Consider the following 22,089-nt stretch of genomic DNA (forward strand, 5'->3'; position numbering starts at 1 on the left):
AGCTGAATAATCAGCAAGAACATGATGCCATGTTCACGTTTTCTGAAATTGTGGAGAGCATCTTCAATATATTCAACGTCTCTGACTCAACTCGGAACATTATTAATTTAGTGCTTCCATTCGTGAAAACTCTTTTGAAGCAACTAGCTTCTAGGTGGTCCTTCCTTGCATCGATCATATCCTTTGATGGATAATTTTCCGAATGAGGTCGGGGATATGATCTCTGTTCTTCAGTGGAACTGTAGAAGTCTTATACCGAAACTTGACACATTCAAATTTTTAGTTCACAACTCACTTTGTGATGCATTTGCTCTTTGTGAAACATGGCTTTCTTCAGACACCGATCTCCCTTTCCACGATTTTAACATTATTCGCCTTGATCGAGCAGATTCGTATGGAGGGGTGCTTCTCGGGATTAATAAGCTCCATTCCTTTCATAGAATCGATTTGCCTTCCGTGACAGGCATTGAAGTTGTCGCATGTCAGGTAAATATTCGAGGTAAAAGCCTCAGTATTGCCTCAGTATATCTTCCTCCAAGAACTGCGATTTCTCGCCAAGGTCTCTCAGATATCTGCTCAGCTTTATCTGAGCCTCGGTTGATATTAGGAGATTTTAACTCCCACGGTACAGGCTGGGGGGAACTGTACGATGACAACCGCTCAACCCTGATATACGACCTTTGCGATAACTTCAATATGACAATTCTAAACACTGGGGAAGTAACACGAGTGGCCAAACCTCCAGCAAGAGAAAGTAGATTAGACCTCTCCCTCAGTTCGAGTTCACTATCGTTGGATTGCTCGTGGAAAGTAATTCAAGATCCCTACGGTAGTGACCACTTGCCAATCAAAATTTCTATTACCAATGGTTCATCTTCCACTCGCTCGGTTGACATCGCGTACGACCTCACGAAAAACATCGACTGGCAAAAATTTGCGTCCGCGGTTCTCGGTGGTACTGATTCGGTTGACATACTCCCTCCGCTGGATGAGTACTCCTTTTTATCGCGACTTATCGTTGACTGCGCTCTTCAAGCACAGACGAAACGCGTTCCGGGTGTTTTCGTTCGCAAACGACCTCTCACTCCGTGGTGGGATAAGGATTGCACCGACGCGAACAGCGAGAAGTCCGCCGCGTTTAAACGCTTCCGCAAACACGGTAAGGTCGAGGATTTCGAGCGGTACACCGACCTCGAGAAAACTTTTAAGAGCTTGATTAAAGCCAAAAAACGCGGTTACTGGCGTCGGTTCGTCGATGGTTTGTCGAGAGAGACTTCGATGAGAACACTCTGGAATGTCGGCAGGAGAATGCGCAACGCGTCATCACCGGTCAACGAAGACAAGGAGTACTCAGACAGTTGGATATTCAGCTTCGCGCAGAAAGTTTGCCCGGATTCGGTGTCGGTTCAAACCAACGTTCGTGATAGTCCGTCGGGTAGTAACGAAATAGATTCTCCGTTTTCGATGGTGGAATTCTCACTTGCTCTCCTCTCATGTAACAACTCAGCTCCAGGAATGGATAGAATCAAGTTCAACTTGCTCAAAAATCTCCCAGACGTCGCGAAGAGACGCTTGTTGAACTTATTCAATCAATTTCTGGAGCACAACATTGTTCCGGATGATTGGAGGCAAGTAAGAGTTATCGCCATTCGAAAACCCGGTAAACCCGCGTCGGATTATAACTCGTACCGTCCCATCGCGATGCTGTCCTGTATACGGAAATTGTTAGAGAAAATGATTCTTTTTCGTCTAGACAAATGGGTCGAGTCGAATGGTTTACTTTCAGATACGCAATTTGGATTTCGGAGAGGCAAAGGAACGAGCGACTGTCTTGCGTTGCTTTCAACTGAAATTCAACTGGCCTATGCGCAAAAACAGCAAATGGGTTCAGTTTTCTTGGATATTAAGGGGGCTTTTGATTCTGTTTGTATCGATGTCCTTTCGGATAAACTCCACGATAGTGGGCTTTCACCAATTATGAACAACTATTTGAGCAACTTGTTGTCTGAGAAATATATGAGCTTTTCTCATGGAAACTCGACAACTTCACGAATTAGTTACATGGGTCTCCCCCAGGGCTCATGTTTAAGCCCCCTTCTTTATAATTTTTACGTTAAAGACATTGATGGTTGTCTTGATGAAAATTGCTCGCTAAGGCAGCTTGCAGATGACGGCGTTGTGTCCGTTATAGGGCCAAGTGCACCGGACCTGCAAGGACCATTGCAAGATACCTTAGACAATTTGTCTACTTGGGCTATGAAGCTGGGTATCGAATTCTCTCCGGAGAAAACTGAGTTGGTTGTTTTTTCTAGGAAGCATCATCCTGCACAGTTACAGCTTCAACTAAAGGGTAGAACAATCACTCAAAGTATATCTTTCAAGTATTTAGGTGTCTGGTTCGATTCCAAATGCACATGGGGAAAACATATTGCGTATCTAAAACAAAAATGCCAACAAAGAATCAATTTTCTTCGTACAATTACCGGAACTTGGTGGGGAGCACACCCGGAAGATCTTATCAGGTTGTATCGAACAACCATCTTGTCGGTTCTAGAGTACGGTAGCTTCTGCTTTCAATCCGCGGCGAAAACACATATCTTGAAGCTGCAACGAGTTCAATACCGTTGCCTCCGAATCGCGCTTGGCTGTATGCACTCGACGCATACGATGAGCCTCGAAGTACTCGCGGGTGTTCTCCCACTGACAGATCGTTTCGCTGAGCTGTCTTTCCGGTTCCTCATCCGTTGTGAAGTATTGAATCCTTTGGTAATAGAACACTTTGAGAAGCTGCTCGACCAAAATCCTCAAACAAGATTCATGAGTTTGTACTATGAGTACATGACGCTGGAGGTTGGTCCTTCTTCATTAATCTCCAATCGTGATTGCTTCCAAGCCTTCTATAGTTCCTCTGTAAATTTTGATCTGACCATGATGCAAGAAATCCATGGAATACCAGATCACCATCGGTCGATGGTTGTTCCCTCAATTTTTGCAATCAAGTACCACCATGTAAGTAACGATAAAAGATTTTTCACAGATGGGTCAACCATAAATGCTTCCACTGGATTTGGTGTATTTAATCAATTTCATAGCGCCTCCTATAAACTGCAGAAACCATGCTCCGTATACGTTGCGGAACTCGCAGCTATATTTTACGCAGTAGAGCGAATTGCCTCACTACCTTCTGACCATTATTTCATTTTTACGGATAGTCTTAGCTCATTGGAGGCTATTCGTTCAATGAGGCCGATGAAGCACTCCTCGTATTTCCTGCCTGAAATACGATCTAAACTGAGTGCTTTATCTAACTGCTCCTATACTATCACCTTAGCTTGGGTCCCATCTCATTGCTCAATTCCGGGTAATGAGAAAGCGGACTCATTGGCTAAGGTGGGCGCTATGGAAGGCGATATTTTTGAGCGACAAATCGCCTTCAACGAATTTTTCTCCATTGCTCGCCAGCAAGTCCTCATCAGTTGGCAACAAAAATGGAATGATGGTGAATTGGGAAGATGGTTACATTCTATTCTCCCACAGGTGTCGAACAAACCATGGTTCAAAGGGTTGGACATGAGCCGCGACTTTATACGCGTTATTTCAAGGCTTATGTCCAATCACTGCTCGTTAGACTCGCACTTCTATCGAATTGGGCTCTCAGGCAGCAATTTATGTGCGTGTGGCAGTGGTTATCACGATATCGAGCATGTTGTTTGGTCGTGTACCTTACACCGTGTTGCCAGATCTGAGTTATCCACATCCCTCAGGGCCCGAGGAAAACAACCCGCGATACCCGTTAGAGATGTCTTGGCGAGCCGAGACCTTGACTATTTGAATTTAATTTATGTGTTTTTAAAACGGATAGATTTGAGGATTTAGAAGTTAGTGTCATCTTGTGTTCTCCCAAGTTGTTAGCTACCCATCGGTGTACCCCCATGTTTGTCTTTTTCATCAGAGTGTCGCCTAGTTCGAGATCAAGAGCACATTGCTCTCCAAACCTTGTGTTCACAATCCCTACCCTGCCATCCATTTGTTACAATTTGTTACCCCTAACCTCGAGATAGCCGCGAGTAATCGGCCCCCGCTTTACTAACGTTAGTTTTAAGTAATTTTGTTATCTAAACAATGAATATCGGCTCCGCAAAGCTACAGCAAATGAGCCTGGAAAAATAAACGAATTATTAAAAAAAAAAAAAAACACGGTGTAACTTACACCTTCACGTTCTCGATAATCAAAGCGCGTGACAGTGCACTTGGTTCACGGTTTGACCAGTCATTCTGGAAGATAACCGTAGAGAAGCTGTTACATATTACCGTAGGTATTGGAACGATGCTACAAATTCAAAAGCAAGCTTCGACGAGTAGAAACCGTTTCCCTCGGAATGGCAAAACCTACATAAGTTGTATTTTTCTCGATGCTGTCTTAGCTGTTCGTTCCTTTCTAAAGAATATCGTTCAGGTTGTGTGGAAGTACGCCATATTCTGATTGAATTCACTAGTTCGTCGATGTCCAGTTCGACAATATCCACCTCCAAATCCTTCTGATTGTCAGGAACAGAATTGACGGCCAAGGTAGAATTGTAGCTGTCCCCTTTCTTGTTGTAGAAACCGATCAGAGCCAAGGCTTTCACGAAGCATTGGTCCCCGGTAATCCGCGCTCGAAGCAGGACATCTTAGTGAACCCGTCAATTCGACATATGCCAAGAAGGTAAGATTACCACTTTCACTGTTATTGCAAATTTATTTGTTAAAATCAAGACTCTTGAAAGTAATCCATCATACTTACCATCTGCAATTCTTGCTTTTTGATTAGGATATCTTGCGGTGACACAAACTAACTACATCCGATTTACAACTCGCAGCAAAATGTAAACAAAAATACTGGTTTGCTGTCTCACTCGCTGCTTTCGTTCGTTCGGTGATTGCTTCGATCACGAGAAGATGCGAGTAGATGCGAGTGATGAAAGTAGATTACACAGATAAAAAAACAGATGATGTGCGGTAAATAGATAAATAAAATATGAGAGAAATATGTGATGAAAAGAAGATAACAGGCCTATGGCAAGGACCACTTTTTCGTGTAGACCGAGGGGCACGCAAGAACACTTAAATACAGCTCAACATAATCAAACGTACTTAAAAAGGTACGTTAAGTACGTTGAATACTTGTTTTGTTACTTTAAATACGCATTGAATACGTTAATTACTTTAAATACAAAGAAAGTAATTAAATTACGTTAATAATTTATTCGGTACATGTAATAAAAACCTGAAGTACTTAAAGTACGCTTTTGAGTACATTGATTCCACAACGAAATAAAATAATTACTTTGAGTACCATTCGGTATCTTGCTAAATTTGCATATTTATGCTCGAGCTAAGGCTCGAACAGTAAAAAAGATACATGAGTTTTAGATAACAATTCAAAAAATCGTACCACTGTTTACAGATGCCCCTTCTCTCAGTGCACACAATCTGTCAAATGATGTTTACGTTTTTCTCGAGGTTTTTCTTCATTTCGATCTGCTATCGTCGCGCTCACGTTCGCTTCGGAGATTTCTCTTTAAGCTTGGTGATTATGGTAAGAAAAATTAATTTCAAATTATATTCTTGGTTTAAGTTTGCCTGTGTTTACAGGATCAGCAAGACGACGTATTGCACCAAAAAGCGTTGTTTATAACGCTGAAAGAACACGTTGAGGCAGCTCCGGACGACATTAAGCAGTTTTTGTGAGTAGCCCATAATAATAATCGTGACCACTGAGAGCTATGAACATGTTTTTTTTTATTTCAGTTGCTGAAAAATAAAAGTAATGATGAGATTTCCACGCGTGATGGTCATGCTAAGGGATATGCATGCAACCTGTTAAGCCAGCTTCGCCTTCCCTTTGCTGATACTCATTCAATTTGAATAAACAATAAATACAATAAAATTTGTTTATCATTAAAGAAAGTACCCTCAATGAACCAGTTTCCGCTCATGCCCCATATACCGCTCAGTATTGTAAAATGGGCTATTTTTCGGATCAATTGCAATAGGTATATAAATGTGTATACATACTTACACGTTAAAATCCTTAACATTCATTTATTATTTTTACTTTTGCTGAAATATGTCTTATTGCTGAGAAAACGTCTTTTTCAGTTGCCTGATCTTCGAAAATATCAGACGTCACGCGTTGTTAATGTTTTGCGTAAAGTGTTGGCTTTTAAAATTGAAGTTAAATCTACGCTGTTTTCATGGTTTTTCTAGGCTAAAATCAGCACAGGTGGGTAAATTTAAATGCAGTGTGCATGCCTCAAACAATTTTTTTTTTGAAAACCACAGTGCTTTTACTTGTTTCTGAATCCACATTTATTGAGCTGTTTTTGGTTCACAGATTTGATGAGTACCAATTATCGCTCATTACAACATCCTTTTAATTTGTTCTTATTTAGGATTAATTTTAATGTAAAGCGTGCTGTAAAGGGCTGTCCACAGCGAGGTTCACAGTCCGTGTGGACAGCTTTTGAGAGGTTTTGGACCAAAACACCTCCTCTGGCCCCCTGCGTGCAATCATGCATACATTTTTTTTCGATGTTGTATGGACCAAGGATTTGACCCTCCCCCCTTAAGTGTCCTCGTGGTAAATGAACAGCCTCAAAGAAGAATGTATACTCCGCAAAGGCGATGTATATTGTAGTGCAAAACTTGGAATGTCAGTGCTACATGCTACTACAACCGGTGGAAACTAACGATTTTAAATTGGCTCACTACTTGACTAGCCTATTGGGCCCAAGCAAATCGATTGACGTACCCCATTCTAGTCGATTAGCTTGGGACCGAAGAGAGTACCAGAGCTAAGCCGAAAAGTTGAGCACGTTTCTTCGGGACCTTCTGGTCTTAGATCTACCTCTATGCTACTACCCACTGATGTGTTCCGTCCGGAGATGAGGTTTGAAGGTTTTAAATTGGATGAATCATGCCACTCGCAGAGTTAAGCATCTTAAACTGAACATAAAAAGTTCGAAAAATAAAAATAACGTAACATAAGAATCTTTGAACAACAGTTGAAAAATTACGATTAAAAGTACAATTGTACCGATACTGTACCGTTAATATAATAAAATTAATTGTTACAGAACTCGTTAATTGGTTTTCTGTTCAAAACAATATCAAGAAATTCAATTATAATCAAATAAAACTGAGCGGAATCTATATTCTATATATATATATATATCTATATATATATATATATATATAAATGAATTTCTGTCTGTCTGTCTGTCTGTCTGTCTGTCTGTCTGTCTGTCTGTCTGTCTGTCTGTCTGTGTGTCTGTGTGTCTGTCTGTCTGTGTGTCTGTCTGTCTGTCTGTGTGTCTGTGTGTCTGTCTGTCTGTGTGTCTGTCTGTCTGTCTGTCTGTCTGACCCTTATAGACTCGGAAGCTACTGAACAGATCGGCGAGAAAATTTGTATGCAGGGGTTTTTGGGGCAGGGAAAGGTTCTTATGATGGTTCGAGACCCCTCCCTCCTCTGTAAAGAGGGGCTCCCATACAAATGAAACAGAAATTTCTGCATAACTCGAGAACTAATCAAGCAAATGGAACCAAATTAGGCATGTGGGGGCGAGTGTGGGGGTATAAGGAGATAATCATAGGGGGTAGCCCCTTAGATAATAGGGGGGGGGGCTACGTACAATATAGCATGCTTTTTTTTTAAATCGGCGCATAAACTCAAGCTAATATTGAATCCCGAGCAAGACCGGGCACACTCAGCTAGTATTGGATAAAAATGAGCGTTAATTGGAACACCTCATCAAAGCGTGAGCTCATTTTTTTTAAATATTTTTTTCCTGTTCACATTTTCTTCTATTTTTCTAGTTACCCTGCCGAATGACGAAAAAACAAAAAACAAATACAATGTTGGACTTTTCCTGTTATTTTTTTAAACTTTAACATTACATAGCAGCGCCGACAGATTTTCCTATACACCAGCTATAACTACTTTGTTATCTTGTGATCAATAGAGATGAAATTTATAAGATAATACGTCAAAAATATAGTCAGTTTTACGTGAACGTAATTCCAAATTTTATGAATCACCTGCCGGGAAAGTGAGATACGAAATAAAATTGTTCGAAGTAATAGCAGTTTTAGAATCGTTGTTTTTGCAATGCAGGTTCTTTGAACAGTTTTAAGCAGGGTTACTTCCACTCACTTGCTATAAAAACATATTTTTCGGAAGTATGCAATCATTAGATGCAATAATGCTATGTTGTACTTGTAAGTAACAAGAAGAGGTAGTAAAGTATGTGTTTGACTCATAAAACCTGTCAATTTCACTTTGAGAGCGTCACAATTGGCGATCTTATGATTCGTGAGCGTTCACTCAAGTGAGCGCTCACGAGTGGTAAAATCGCTGATTGTGACGCACTGAAAGCAATATTCACAGATTTTATGTGTCAAATATACACTTCATGACCTCTTCTTGTAACTTACAAGTACCAATTAGCATTATACTATATCATGATTTCATAATTCCGAAAAATATATATTTTTTTATAGCAAGTGAGTGGAAGTAACCCTGGTTTTAAGTAGTCTGATTTGATAACAAGCTTGTGACTGTTTGGTGTATGGGTAAGATAAATTTTTCAAACTATAAATTGAGGTCAATTTGAAAATTTATGTCAGTGATTTTATTACGAACAATTTTCTGGCTGATGATTGGAAAATTTGGTATTTCGTACACGCAGAATTCAACACCTATGTGTAGTTCTGTCGCCAATATGTTTCTTATATTTACCCAAGTTCTCGTTTACGTTCGAAACTTTGTTATCTATGCAAAACTTTTTTTATTGTAAATACTCCATGGACGTAAACGAGGATATGCTCGATTATAGTCGTAATGTTTCTGGCTATTCTGTTGAAATCCTTTTTTTATCCTGCTTGGAAACTAAAAATCCGTGTCGTAAGTCATTGTTTGAAAATCAATTAAATGCAATTTTGTGTTGACGCTTATATGTGCATCAACCTAAGAATAACTGTATGCACACACTGAACACCAAAGGCACATCATAGCTTAAATATGTAGGTGTATTATGAGCTGATAGTATTTTTTATGTCTTAAACCCTTCCTACCCACTTCCGCCGCCTCTTCTATGCAGACCATTTTGATTCCATGATAAAAGATTTTTAAATTTACTTTTATTTGTCGTTTATCTTTTGCTATTATTTTGCTTGTCATTTAATCCTACTGCTATTCACAATAACCATATTCGTAATTACATTTTAATTACTTTAATTACAATAATTATAATCAGAAGTACTTTAAGTACACCTTAAATACACTTGAGTACTTAAGTCCGGTACAAACACATTGAAGTAATTAAAGTACAGCTTTGATTACATTAAAGTATTTAAAGTACAGTTAAATACTTCTGTACTTATTTTGAGTACGTTAAGTACATTTTTAAGTCCATAATTACAAACATGAACCTGCTAACGATTTGAGTACAACGCATCCAAGTATAGGTTCTGCGTGCCCCTCGGTGTAGACAACATCTCAGCAAGCTCAACTGTCAAACTAATGTCAACATCGTATGCTGTTGGTTGTAAACCTTGTTAAAGTTTTGTTTTGTTTTGGTTGTGCTTTTTAAGAAAAAAAAACATCACGCTGTTAACTGAGCTTTCTTTGTTTGGGTAAAAAATTACGGTTTTCCACGGTCCGTGAGTGAAAAATGAAGTGTGCTGTACCGTCTTGCAGAAAAGATTTTCATTCCGTTTTAAGACCTATGCACTCGAAACATCGTTTCCCGATAAAACATAACAGGCGCTTACAGTGGATCAGATCTATAGTTGTAGCGGAAAATGATATGTTGCAACAAGGTATCAACTTCGAAACTGCCAGGATATGCTCTGATCACTTCACACCGGAATCATTTAAGGAATTAGAAACCAAGAGAACGCTCCGTAATACAGCAGTTCCTACGTTATTTGGAAGTGATGTTGCAAAGGTCGGGTATGTATTTGAAAAATTGGTTTCTCAAATTACTGGATGAAGAGTGCTAATCAACGTTTTAATTTAATTCCAGTAACTCGACCGCTTTGGCCTCTTCGATCGCTTCGACTGTACCACCTACTGAATATGAAATGCATCTTAAAAGTATTCAGAATCCAGTTGTGCCGTCCTTGCAATCTAGATCTACAGGAACTGTTAGGTACATAGGAGACATCACCACGAATACCACAGGGGATCAGTTGGTAGCTGCTGTTCCAAAAATAAAATCGCAGTTTGCACGAAACCAGCACACAAACAAACTATTAAGGGCTCAGAACAGAAGGCTGAATGATAAGATGACAAGTATGGAACAATTGATGTCGACTCTCCAAAAAAGCAGCTTGTTGATGACTTCGAAAATAATCCACTGCAGGTGAATTTCAACTTAATCATTAGTTTTAATCTCGGTGTTAATATGTATTTTCTTGTGTAATTCGATCTATTTCGAAATAATAAATTTACAAAAAAAAGATACATAAGCCAATAAATCTATACATATTTTTTTTAAATTTATTCACACTTTACTATAACCTAGGAGTATTCAACCAATAATGACATATTTGTGGAGCTGAAATCCAGGAAAAATGAAAATCCTTACAGCGAATCACTACGGAAATTTGCTATTACTCTTCACTTTTACTCACCAAGAGCTTACAACTACGTTCGTAAGGTTTTTCGAAATGCTCTACCTGACTCTCGTACAATTTCCCGATGGTACGTCAACGTCAACGGTGAGCCAGGTGTAAGTGGCCAGGCTCTTGATGCTCTACGGGTGAAGGCACAGGAGATGTTAGAACAGGGCAAGGCACTACATGGATGCCTACTAATGGATGAAATGGCAATTCGTCAGCAGGTGACATGGATCAAGCATAGTCAACGATTTGATGGTACTGTGAACTATGGTGGTATAACATCACAGGGAGAAAATTTAACCCCCGCAAAAGAGGCGCTGGTCTTCATGGTGTCTGGCGTTGAGGAAGCATGGAAAGTGCCGATTGCATATTATTTAATCAATGGACTAAAAGCCGAAGAAAAGAAGAACCTTGTAAATACCATCCTCTGCAACCTGCACGAAGTTGGAGTCAAAGTAGTAGCATTCACTTTTGATGGTACAAAGTCTAACATTGCAACAGCAAATGCACTTGGATGTGACCTTCGTACCGATTCGCTGAATTTGAAACCCAGGTTTTCGCATCCATGTGGCGAGTATGACGTGTGCGTACTATTGGACGTCGTACACATGATTAAACTGGTGCGTAACACTTTGCATTCTCAGCAGACACTGCTTTCAAGAAGCGGAACTGTTAAATGGGAGTATATAGAGAAGCTGAATGAATATCAAAATGATCGGGGAATAAAAATAGCAGAGAATTTAAGTGACAAACATGTCCACTTCGAAAACAGCAAAATGAAAGTCATTCTGGCTGTTCAAACCATCAGTGGCAGCGTAGCGTCAGCCTTGAATTTTTTAAGCTCCTATGAAGCTGATTTTACGGATTCCGTTCATACTGCTGAGTTCTTGCAACTGTTCAATAATATATTCGACATTTTGAATAGTATGAGGAGCGATGCTCAGAATTTCAAAAAGCCACTTGATGAGGATAATATCCATGATATTCGGGAAGTATTTGCATTCGCGGAAGGTTACATCAGAAGTATAAAGTTATTGGATGGCACATTGATTTTGAAATCTATGTATAAGACTGGTTTCCTTGGCTTCCTTGTGGCCATGGAAACATTTCGTTATCTTTACACAGAATACTGTGAAATCAATAAAAGCATGTCAGTTATATACACGTACCGTTTTAGCCAAGATCACCTGGAGATGTTCTTCGGAGCAATAAGATCGAAAAGCGGTTCAAATAATAATCCAAATGCTGGCCAATTTCGAGCAAGCTATAAGAGGATGCTGAACCAAATCGAAATTAGCAGTTCATCGTATGGTAATTGTACTGATTTCAATACTACGCCACTTCTACAATGCTGTGATATCATACCTGATACGCCTGATATGGATTCAAATCAACCCCTTCAAGAAACGGCTAGCCTGGAAACGGAGAATAAATGGGAACTATTCCGCAACGATGATATCACTCATTTTGCTATAAAAACAAACATTGAGCAACTTGGCAAGCAAATTGCTCTTAAAATCATCTGCGAGCAATGCATTGAAGTGATTTCTAATGTTGACACACTCCTTCTGATTTGCAAGGCAGCTGAATTTGAGTTTACGGCAAGTATATGGGCTAAGATCATCATCATAAGTATTCGTGGGTAAAAAATCATATTTTTTTTAGAACCTTGTTGGAACCGATAAGAACATGAATGTGGGAATGCATTTCGATAACATGGTCATACATTCTGTTGCACGGAGCGCTGCAAATTTGGATTTCCTTTTGCCTTGTGACGTCGATCATCAGCTCCACATGCTTCAACTGGTATCGGAAAAATATCTTCACACCAGAACTGCAGTTTACTCAAAGCAGATAATTCCATTCAAGCCTTCTAATCGCCAGAAGCTAACTAAAATAATTATTTTTGAAGGACACAAAATAACGGATAAAAACCAGGAATAAACTTGTATTCATGTATGAGTATAAAGTAAAAAGCACAATAAAAACGATAAAACACCTTCAGATTTTCCATCAACCTGCATCAATGTTTGGTCATCAATCAGTATTTGCTCCTGGTCTTGAAATCGGAACAGCAGCTGCAATTGTACCACCTGTTTTACTTTAGGCAAATCATCCTACGTATTGGCCCTGTCTCCTATCACTGCGAGATGAATTCACTAGACCGTTTCAGCAATTGGGATTCCGGAATTGAAAAAAAAAACAACAAGCATTTGCAATTGAAACTCTTGTGAAGAATCATTTCAAAATACTTACTAGTCTATTAAAGTTTTAGTTCCAAATACATAATGTAGGTACTGTTGTGTTTAGCAGCGTCTTAATGTTCCTATTCATCAGCAAGAATCTGATGTGATCAGGGTAGATAACTCCGTATATCCCGTATATCCAGACGATCAGTTTTTGTTTTCGGGAAATTGTCAGAGAAAACAAGTCTTGAAACGATAAAATCGTTTCGCCGAGACATTTTCTGCCACTGGCGCATAATGTAGATCCGGAAAACGATTAAAATACGATGGAAAATACAATGAAAGTACCGAAATCACACGAATTACTTTGAAGACTGCTTTTTTCTAGCTTTGCGCCGTAGCTTCAGCAGAACTTGATGTATTTCGCGTCAAATCAAAACAAACCAATCGACTTCTTCTTCTTCTTCTTCTTCTTCGACTATTTGACAGCTGACAGCGGGCCCAAATCAATTTGTGCCCGGGACATGGCGCCTACTTTCATTCACTGTTATTTGGTATAGGGATGTCAAGGTAAAGTAAAGTGGACGGTAAAATAACCTATCGTTAAGTTAAATTTACCCAAAATTAGGTTTTTCCTTATTGATCAAATTTACCCACTGCAGTCTTTTCTATCATTTATCCAAAATTAGGTTTTTTCATGTTTACCCAAAATTAGGTTTTGCACCGTCGGGGTTAACCTCAATCTGATGACAGTTTAGTCAACCGGTGAACACTCGTGTTTATTTCAGTTACCGTGGGGACGTAATTTTTGATTAGCCCCGGTCCCTTTCAAATTGTATCATTATTTATGTACGGTCCTTATATTTGAAATGACGTTTCACATTCATCTAGTGATGGCCGATTTTCATTCGAATAATTGATTAATCGATTAACGAACCGAAAAGTAAAATCAGTACCAACATTTCAAAGGGGCGTAATTGCATTTGTAAACAATGGCTTTAGCCGTCGATTTCTCGCAAATAAAAGCTCACTCATGAAAATTAATCACACCAACAGGAAGAGGAATGTTTCCTCTACAAGCTAGCATTGTTAATTTGGAGGAGTGTGCTTTAATTTGCGAGAAATCAACGGCTAAAGCCATTGTTTACAAAAGCAATTACGCCCCTTTGAAATGTTGGCACTGAAATATTTGTAATCGGTTATATCGTGCCGATATAAGCATTAACATCTCCAAAGGATCATCACCGATCATTTCAAACATGTGCTGCACTCTCATTGGTTGAAAAATGGCAGCACAGCGAACAAAAACAAAATCGATTAGTTGTTAATCGAGTAATTAAAAAATGGGACATCTCTGATTTTGGTGTGATTGTTTGGATAAAAATGAGCGCAAAATTTCATCTCTACCGAGGGGGCAGCAAAACCACAAAATTACCTTGAATACGGGGGGTATTCATTGGATGAAAGGGACCGTGAAAAAGGACACTAAAATAGAAAGTTTTTCTTCCGACAGTTTCATCTTAGTATTCATCTTTGGTTTAGTGGTACTGTTTACGTGGACGATAATTTTTCAGACTGCAGTGAGATGTAAACCACATTTCTGCAATGTTCACGAGCAACATCCTTGCAATGCGCTGTTCCTCGACAATTTTCAAGTTAAAATTCGGAAATTTTAGAATTTTTTTTCTCGAAAAAACGACTAAGTGCTTGTTAACAGTACCACTGAACTGTCAAAAAGGTTCAGCCGATTAACACTGAGTTCATTCGTGACGTCACGCTGCAGAACCTAATTAGCTTCTCGTACGGAACTTCGAGGTTGAGTCAAAAGAACTCTAATTTGGGTAATTTTTTATTTCTGTGTAGGTTCAGTTTTGTCCGAAGTGGGTGGATTATACCCAAATTTGGGTAGTTTTTAAACAGCGTACACGATAAGAAAAAATTAACATCGGCCAGTTCACTTTTACCTACTTTTGACTAGTTTGTCTCATTTTCTCCTTCTAATGTTGTCAAAAAAGAAGGTGCAAAACCACCCAATAGGTGTAGTAAAGTGTGGGAACCCAACGTTGGGTATAATCATATTTACCTACTGTTGGGTACAACTAACTTACTTTTGGTTAAAAAGCTAGTGGGAAATTCCATCCCGGCCAACCATTTTGTTAATTTTCTTTAATTTTCTATACATCGATCTTCAAAGCCATTCATAAGAAAAATCGATAGCGATCGTCACCATTTCATGAATAATTGTAAAGATGCTAAAAGTCTAATCGTGAATCGTTTATAAAGATCTGTCTCAAAATATTGCTACCAATCGTTACCAATGTTAAAATATCGATTGTGTTGCCAGATCAAAATATCGATTTCTGTTGTAAAATCAAAATATCGATACACAACTGCTGATTTTTTTGTGATTTTTTATCTGCACGATTTCTAGTTTCGATCCCAGGCCATCTGGGGTTTACTGATTTCGTTGTTGGTTGCTAATCCTCGGGTCCACGGCTGCTGTTGATGAGCTTATCAACGACAGGCAAACACACTCTAGTATGTGGTGTATTGAAATTTCTGTAAATCTTTTCATACATGAATTCAATATTGTTTTGTCATAACCATCAACCAGTCAGCCATGTAGGTGTAATAGAGTTCAAAAAGGTATTAATTTTCCTCATTGGGTTCCAAATGCCGAGAATCCCACCACGCATGCTCTCACGGGTTATTAAATATAAAACGTGAAGAACTACAATGGTAAACATTTGCTGCGTCATGGCCATCGGTCTTCTCGTTCATTTACCAGCAGATTGCTTCTTCCGATGAAATGCCGAATATGTCGATAAATAATATAAACATTGCTATCTGTCACCTGGTGTGTCTCGAACGCTCGAACTCTCGAACTCTCTTTAACCAGCGATGCAAATCGATAACAAGGAGATTATAAATGTGCATCGATGGCAATCTTTGTTGTTCTTTGTCAAAGTTCAAAGTTACGATGATATCAGTATTTAAATATTTCTTGATGAATATTTGTAAAGAATACTAAAGTCCATGTGAGATATCGAAATTAAAAGAAATTTAGTATGGTTAGTATTAGTTATAGATTACTATCATATGACCGATGAAGAAATAATCTTAAATGTAAGTATCGAGCAATAAAGATTTTTAAATGTGTACATCGAAATCATAGAAAATTTAAAGTAAAGGATTGCCGACATAAATCTTTATTTCTGTATAAAGCACTTTGAAGAAGTTTCACGAACGGTTGGTCGGGATACGAACTGCACACAAGTAAAAGAAAATTACTTTGACCCGCTTTACCTACTTTTGGGTTCCTGCACTATATATCAGAGCTGCCAGGTGGTTTTGTAAAAAATCTGTATCCACTCTATTAAAAAATCTGTATTTTCTGTATTGACGATTTTTTTCTTAATTAATCATGTTTTGTTGTTTTACAAATACAGTGCATACAAAATAACCATAAAAAGTGCTTAACCACCTAATCGGGCTATCGTACTAACCATACGGGATATAATTGCGCCATTTGTGATATCCTCCGTACTTATTTATAAGAGTGATATGAAGCCGTTTGAAAATGTATGGAGATTTTAGTTTCTATTCATTATCTTCCTGATAGCAGTTTTAAATGCAAAAAAGTGCACGAGTTCATTACTAAAGGGTGTCCACGATTAAATTGCCACACTATGAAATTGCTCTAACTTTTTAACCGTTGGGTAGAATTTAATGAAAATTTGGGTGGATTTAGTTCATAGTGCATTATTTACATCCTGCAAGTTTTAAAGTCCTGTGATCAAAACTCGCGGAAATGGAGTCGAAAGAACAGCTCGTGCGTGATAAAATCTTGCGCATTCATCACGAGAACAAGGATCTCTCGCATCGTTCCATCGCTAAAACGTTGGGAATCGCGAATTCCACGGTGTCGCGAGTGATTAAGCGGTTCGAGGAACGGTTGACCACCGATCGGAAGCCCAGAAGTGAAGGAAAAAGTATTCCGTACAACACCAAAAATCACAACCGCGTAGTTGGGGCCTTCAACCGAAATCCGAACGCCTCCGTTAGGGATGTGGCTAAGAAGCTGCACCTAAGCCGAAGTTTTGTCCAGAAGGCCAAAACTAAGGCTGGGCTTCGAACGTTCAAGGTACAAAAGGCCCCTAATCACGACGAGAAGCAGAACAAGTCCGCCAAAACCCGTGCCAGGAAGTTGTACCTCAACATGCTGACGAAAGTTGAATGCTGCATCATGGACGACGAAACATATGTGAAGGCCGACTTCAAACAGATCCCCAGCAACCTGTTTTTCACGGCCAAGGATAAGTTCAGCGTTCCGGAGCATGTCCGCACTCAGAAGATGTCCAAATTTGCGAAGAAATTCCTGGTTTGGCAAGCCATCTGCACGTGCGGGAAGCGGAGTGCACCTTTCGTGACCCAGGACACGATGAACGGACAGGTGTACATTAAAGAGTGCCTCCAGAAGCGGCTGCTTCCTCTCCTGAAGGCCCACAACGTCCCAACAATCTTCTGGCCGGATTTGGCCTCATGCCACTACTCCAAGGACGTGCTGAAGTGGTATGCGGACAATAAGGTCAATTTCGTGCCGAAAATGTTCAACCCTCCCAACACTCCGGAGCTCCGCCCCATCGAGAAGTACTGGGTGATTATGAAGCCGCACCTTCTTAAACGACCTGAGGTAGTGAAGACAGTCGAGGAACTGAAGAAAGTATGGGTTTACATGCAAAAAACGGTTGATTCACAGGTTGTGCAGAATCTTATGGCCGGGGTTAAGGCCAAGGTGCGGGCATTTGCGTATGGACTGTAAATAAAATACGAGTAAAATGGTAAAATGAAGTTTAATAGTTATTTCTCAATCCCTGAAAATTTGATGGCAATCGGATGAAAACTCGAATTTTGCGAATCAATTTTGTGTGTGGCAATTTCATCGTGGACACCCTTTATTTGATATTTTTAATATAGATGAAAACAATTAATTACATCATTTGTGTGGTAGTTACACCGAAAAGTCGAGAGATGTCGCCCCGCCTGTGCTGGTAAAATCATTTTTGCAGTATGGAGAATATCAGAAAATCCGCAATTTCTTACGAAATACATTTTCAATGCAAGTAAAATGTTTACGAGTACTTGTATTTGTACCATTTTAATGTGCTCGGGCACTTTTCTTGTATTTAACATACATGCTTATATTGGAAATATTCAATTAATACTGTAAATCCCCATACAATCAAAAAAGTTATTTTGTTTTTATAAATTTTGATTTTTTTTTTTCTCAAGCATTTTATAAAAATCTGTATAAATCTGTATTGTAATTTAAAAATCTGTGATAAATCTGTATTCTGTATCGGATCTGTATTACACGCAGAAAAAAATATTTTAAACGTAATAATATTTGACGTAAATGCAATAAGAATTTCATTTTGTTTTGGCTGCAAAAAGAAATCATTATTGTTTCAACAATCCAGCATTATTGTCCCTTAAAACCCATGGATTGTTAAATCAAAGAGAAAATCTTTTCGAATTTACAAGAGCTTTCATGGCTTTGACGTAAGCTGTCAAATTTGGCAGCTGGGTCAACAAGAAAAATATGTTTGTTTTTAAAAGAGATTTCTTGTTGATTCAATCAAATTTATTTTATGAAGGCTGACAATTCACGCAGTAGAAATAACAATATGTTTATTGATTCAAAAATAATGTCGATTTTTTTTTGTGACAACAAACAGAATTGCAATTGAATTTTTGAGGCATAAAATCACTGATCACGCCTTCCTTCGGAAGGGAAGTAAAGCCGTTGGTCACCGGTTCATGAGTTGATGGGTCGATATGTAGGGTCCAGGTGTGGGAGGTGCATTCCTGGAGTCGGGAGCATTGCCCGAAAAAAAATAACAACAAAAATACATTAAAAAACAATGTAACAATAAGACGAAAATTATTGTCTTAACAATGATTTATATTGTTACGTCTACAATAAATTTACCTTGATTTATGTTGTACAAAACAATAAATTTCATGGTAAATGGAAAATTTACAATAAAAAAGGGGGGTTGTTAAGTATCTTAACAATGAAATTTTCGTGATTTTCCCATATAATTTTTTTTCAATAACATTATATATTATTGTTATTTTACTGTTGGTTGGCGAATTTATTTATTAAAAAAAATAACAGTGTACTTTAGAGTGTATGTGTTGGCTTGACAGATCTACTTTATCGACTTTAAAAATAAATCGAAAAAATAAAACTTTGCCCCGGGAAGGGAAGGGGGTGGTATGTCTGTTACGGGTGGTCCTTTTTTTACTGGTTATGGATCGAGATTCGATCCGGAACTTGTGAGAAATGCAGGCCAACTCCCCTGCGCTCGATATCCCTAGGTCACGTCTCCTTGGTGGTTGAGCGTCGTTGATAAGTTAATGCATTCGACTGGAGAGAATCACCCATGAAATATGCTTCCACCTGAGAGTTCCTTCCTGACATCTTCAAGTGGTGGAATTTTTTATTATTATTGTATGATTATTGACTGCACGGACAAGGTCTCCATTAAGCTTTGAGAGGGTCTAGGATAAGATATGAGCGGACGCGGACTGCCTGGTTTTGAGCCAAACGAACTGTCAAAGCCAGAGCCATACGAGCAGCGCCTATCTTAATTACATTGGCAGTGTTGCTGACCCTCTCATAGTCGGCATGCTTCAATCAGATTTATTTTTATTGTTCGTGAAGTAACCCACAATGAAAATACACCAATATTTAATGTAACAACAATTTTTATTGTAATAGAGTTGTTCATTATTGTTCATGATCGAATCATGTTAACAATAAAATAAATGAAAAATACGATAAAAATCATTGTAACAACATTTTATTATGTACATTCATTGTACATCTAGGTAGCAGTTTTGCCGTTTTCGGAAGAGTACAACATTATAACAATCATTTTTATTGTCGACAATAAATATTAATGTTAGAGCATTGTTTCCACTGAAAATTTCACTGTAATTTTTTTTTCGGGTGGTACTCAGGCTCTGAACCATTTGGTGGATTATTTTAACTTTTGGTTAAAATTTGACAGATGGAAAGTTATCGATTAACCCTGCTATCCGAGCGTGGTTATTTCTGACAGACAAGAAGTTAAATTTTGACGACCGTGGCTCGAAAACCGGTCGATCGACAGCACGGGGATTTTCGAACATAAGAAATAACTTTCGAAATGTCACTTTTAACTACGAGTTAAATTTAACTCGGCAAATGGTTCACAGCCTCAGTACGGAAAACAAGATCGACGGAAAAAAAATCAAGGAAAAAAAACTTAAAAATTGATTATATTTAACAACTGCAGCTTGAACTGCAGCTTACTTGCTTACCTCAAGTCTTAAGATTTTCGGAAATCTCGTACTTAGTTCCCGAAATTCACAATTAAAAACAATACTTAATCAAATGAGAAAATTTTTGTTATTGTTTACATTTTTGTCCGGGTGAAAACGAGGGAATGGTTGGTAGTTATGCAATGCAAACAATTTTCTGTCCGTGTAAGATTAAAAAATCTGTAAAATACAGATAAATCTGTATAAATGGCAGCGCTGCTATATATAGTGCACAGCAAAAAAAAATGTAATATCGATCAACGTAATTCAAGCTGATGTATGAAATAATGATGTAATAGCAAAAAGCAGATACAATATTACATCAATTGATGTAATTTTGTTCGCAAAATCGATGTACATCGTACAATGTGATATTACACAATCGATGGATTGACCTGGTTGCATCAGTTTCAATGTAATATTCAACAACTTTTTTTGCTGTGTGCCGAGATGACTGAAAAGAACTTAATTTTGGGGACTTTTTTCTAACCGTGTATAACACAATGTCGACATATGTTAAACGTCAAACAAGTCTACTCGACCTTTGTTTGCTGATGAGGTTTGTTGGCCGAATTGTGAAGAAAACTCAACAAAATATCAATAATGAATTTGAGAGCTGATTTTCAAATCAAACAGGAACAGGCAATACAGGTAACTCATTGATTGCTAACGTATCGATGCCAACATTTCATAAGGGCGAAACTGCTTTTGTAAACAATTTGCTTCAACCGCTGATTTATCGCAAATAAAAGTTCACTCCTGCATACTAATAACGAATTTGTTTTTGATTCAGTTCTAACCTGGATCGGGTATCAAAATTTTGTCTGCTTGTTGTCTGTCAGAGTCAATGTTTGTTTTTGAAACCTGGCTCGGTTGACGTTCGCTGGTTGACGTTCTGGTTCCAACCTGGATAATAAACAAATTTGCTATAAGCATACCAGTGAGTGAGTATACCATTTCTCAACTTGGTAGTTTATTTTCATGTGCCAGCAATGGAGATTGCTAAAGTGTGATTGTGTCAGTGATTTGTTTCCATCAGGAAAATTTTTCGCCATTATTTTTTTTTTTCTGGTGAAAACATTTGCGTATGCTTATCCGCGACGTAGTGTGCGTACGATAAACGTCAGCAATCTCTATTTTTTACAATACCAGTTTCGCCCTTTTAAAATGTTGATGATATCCAGTATTTAACGATCGCTTATGGCCGCCACAATCTGGCTGAGTTTCTGGTACACAGCAAAAAAAATGTAATATCGATCAACGTAATTCAAGCTGATGTATGAAATAATGATGTAATAGCAAAAAGCAGATACAATATTACATCAATGGATGTAAATTTGTTCGCCAAATCGATGTACATCGTACAATGTGATATTACACAACCGATGGATTGACCTGGTTGCATCATTTTCGATGTAATATTCAACAACTTTTTTTGCTGTGTAGGGAACATAATATTTGAAGTTTGGCTTGTGTCGTTTGAGGTGTAACCGATCAAATTTGAACGTTTACACGTCAAACGACACAAGCCAAACGTCAAATCATTTGTTCCCTACCAAAAACTCAGCCAGATTGTGGCGGCCATAAGCGCTCGTAAGATGCTGGATTAATTTTATTATTAATTTGCTAAGAGCAACCGTACCAATGAGTAAATAAGGCACATTTACCAACCTCTACCATAACGCTACTTGCGTACCGGGGGTTGCTATTCAGGTTGGGGAAATAGCAATCCGCACCTTGGGAAGTAGTGAGTTCATAAATTGAGCAACCCGGTAGCAACGCATCAGACGGTTGTTATTTGGAATAAACGCCAAAAGTTTGTTTTGCCGGTGTGCCGGAAAACGGTAACTTAAACTATGACTATGAT

General features: G+C 38.5%; 1 protein-coding gene across 4 annotated transcripts in view; it reads left to right on the forward strand.

Moving 5' to 3' along the window:
• The window catches only part of LOC135714068 (FAD synthase-like), a 102,063-nt gene that overhangs the window by 10,195 nt on the left and 69,779 nt on the right, over window positions 1–22,089 (forward strand). Inside the window, exon 1 of one of the 4 annotated variants that reach the window (XM_065237341.1) lies at window positions 20,776–20,873. The exons of 1 other annotated variant lie outside the window; for it this stretch is intronic. In XM_065237341.1, coding sequence (XP_065093413.1) covers window positions 20,826–20,873 — 48 coding nt within the window. In that variant the 5' untranslated portion in view covers window positions 20,776–20,825. Of the gene's footprint in view, window positions 1–20,775; window positions 20,874–21,174; window positions 21,345–22,089 lie in introns of those variants that run through there. 2 more of the 4 variants (XM_065237337.1, XM_065237339.1) reach the window with 2 other exon arrangements.

This window comes from Ochlerotatus camptorhynchus, unplaced genomic scaffold (genome assembly GCF_037179485.1).
Source record: "Ochlerotatus camptorhynchus isolate MF236.1 unplaced genomic scaffold, CSIRO-AGI_Acam_v1.1 ptg000603l, whole genome shotgun sequence".
Classification (NCBI taxonomy): Eukaryota; Metazoa; Arthropoda; class Insecta; order Diptera; family Culicidae; genus Ochlerotatus; species Ochlerotatus camptorhynchus.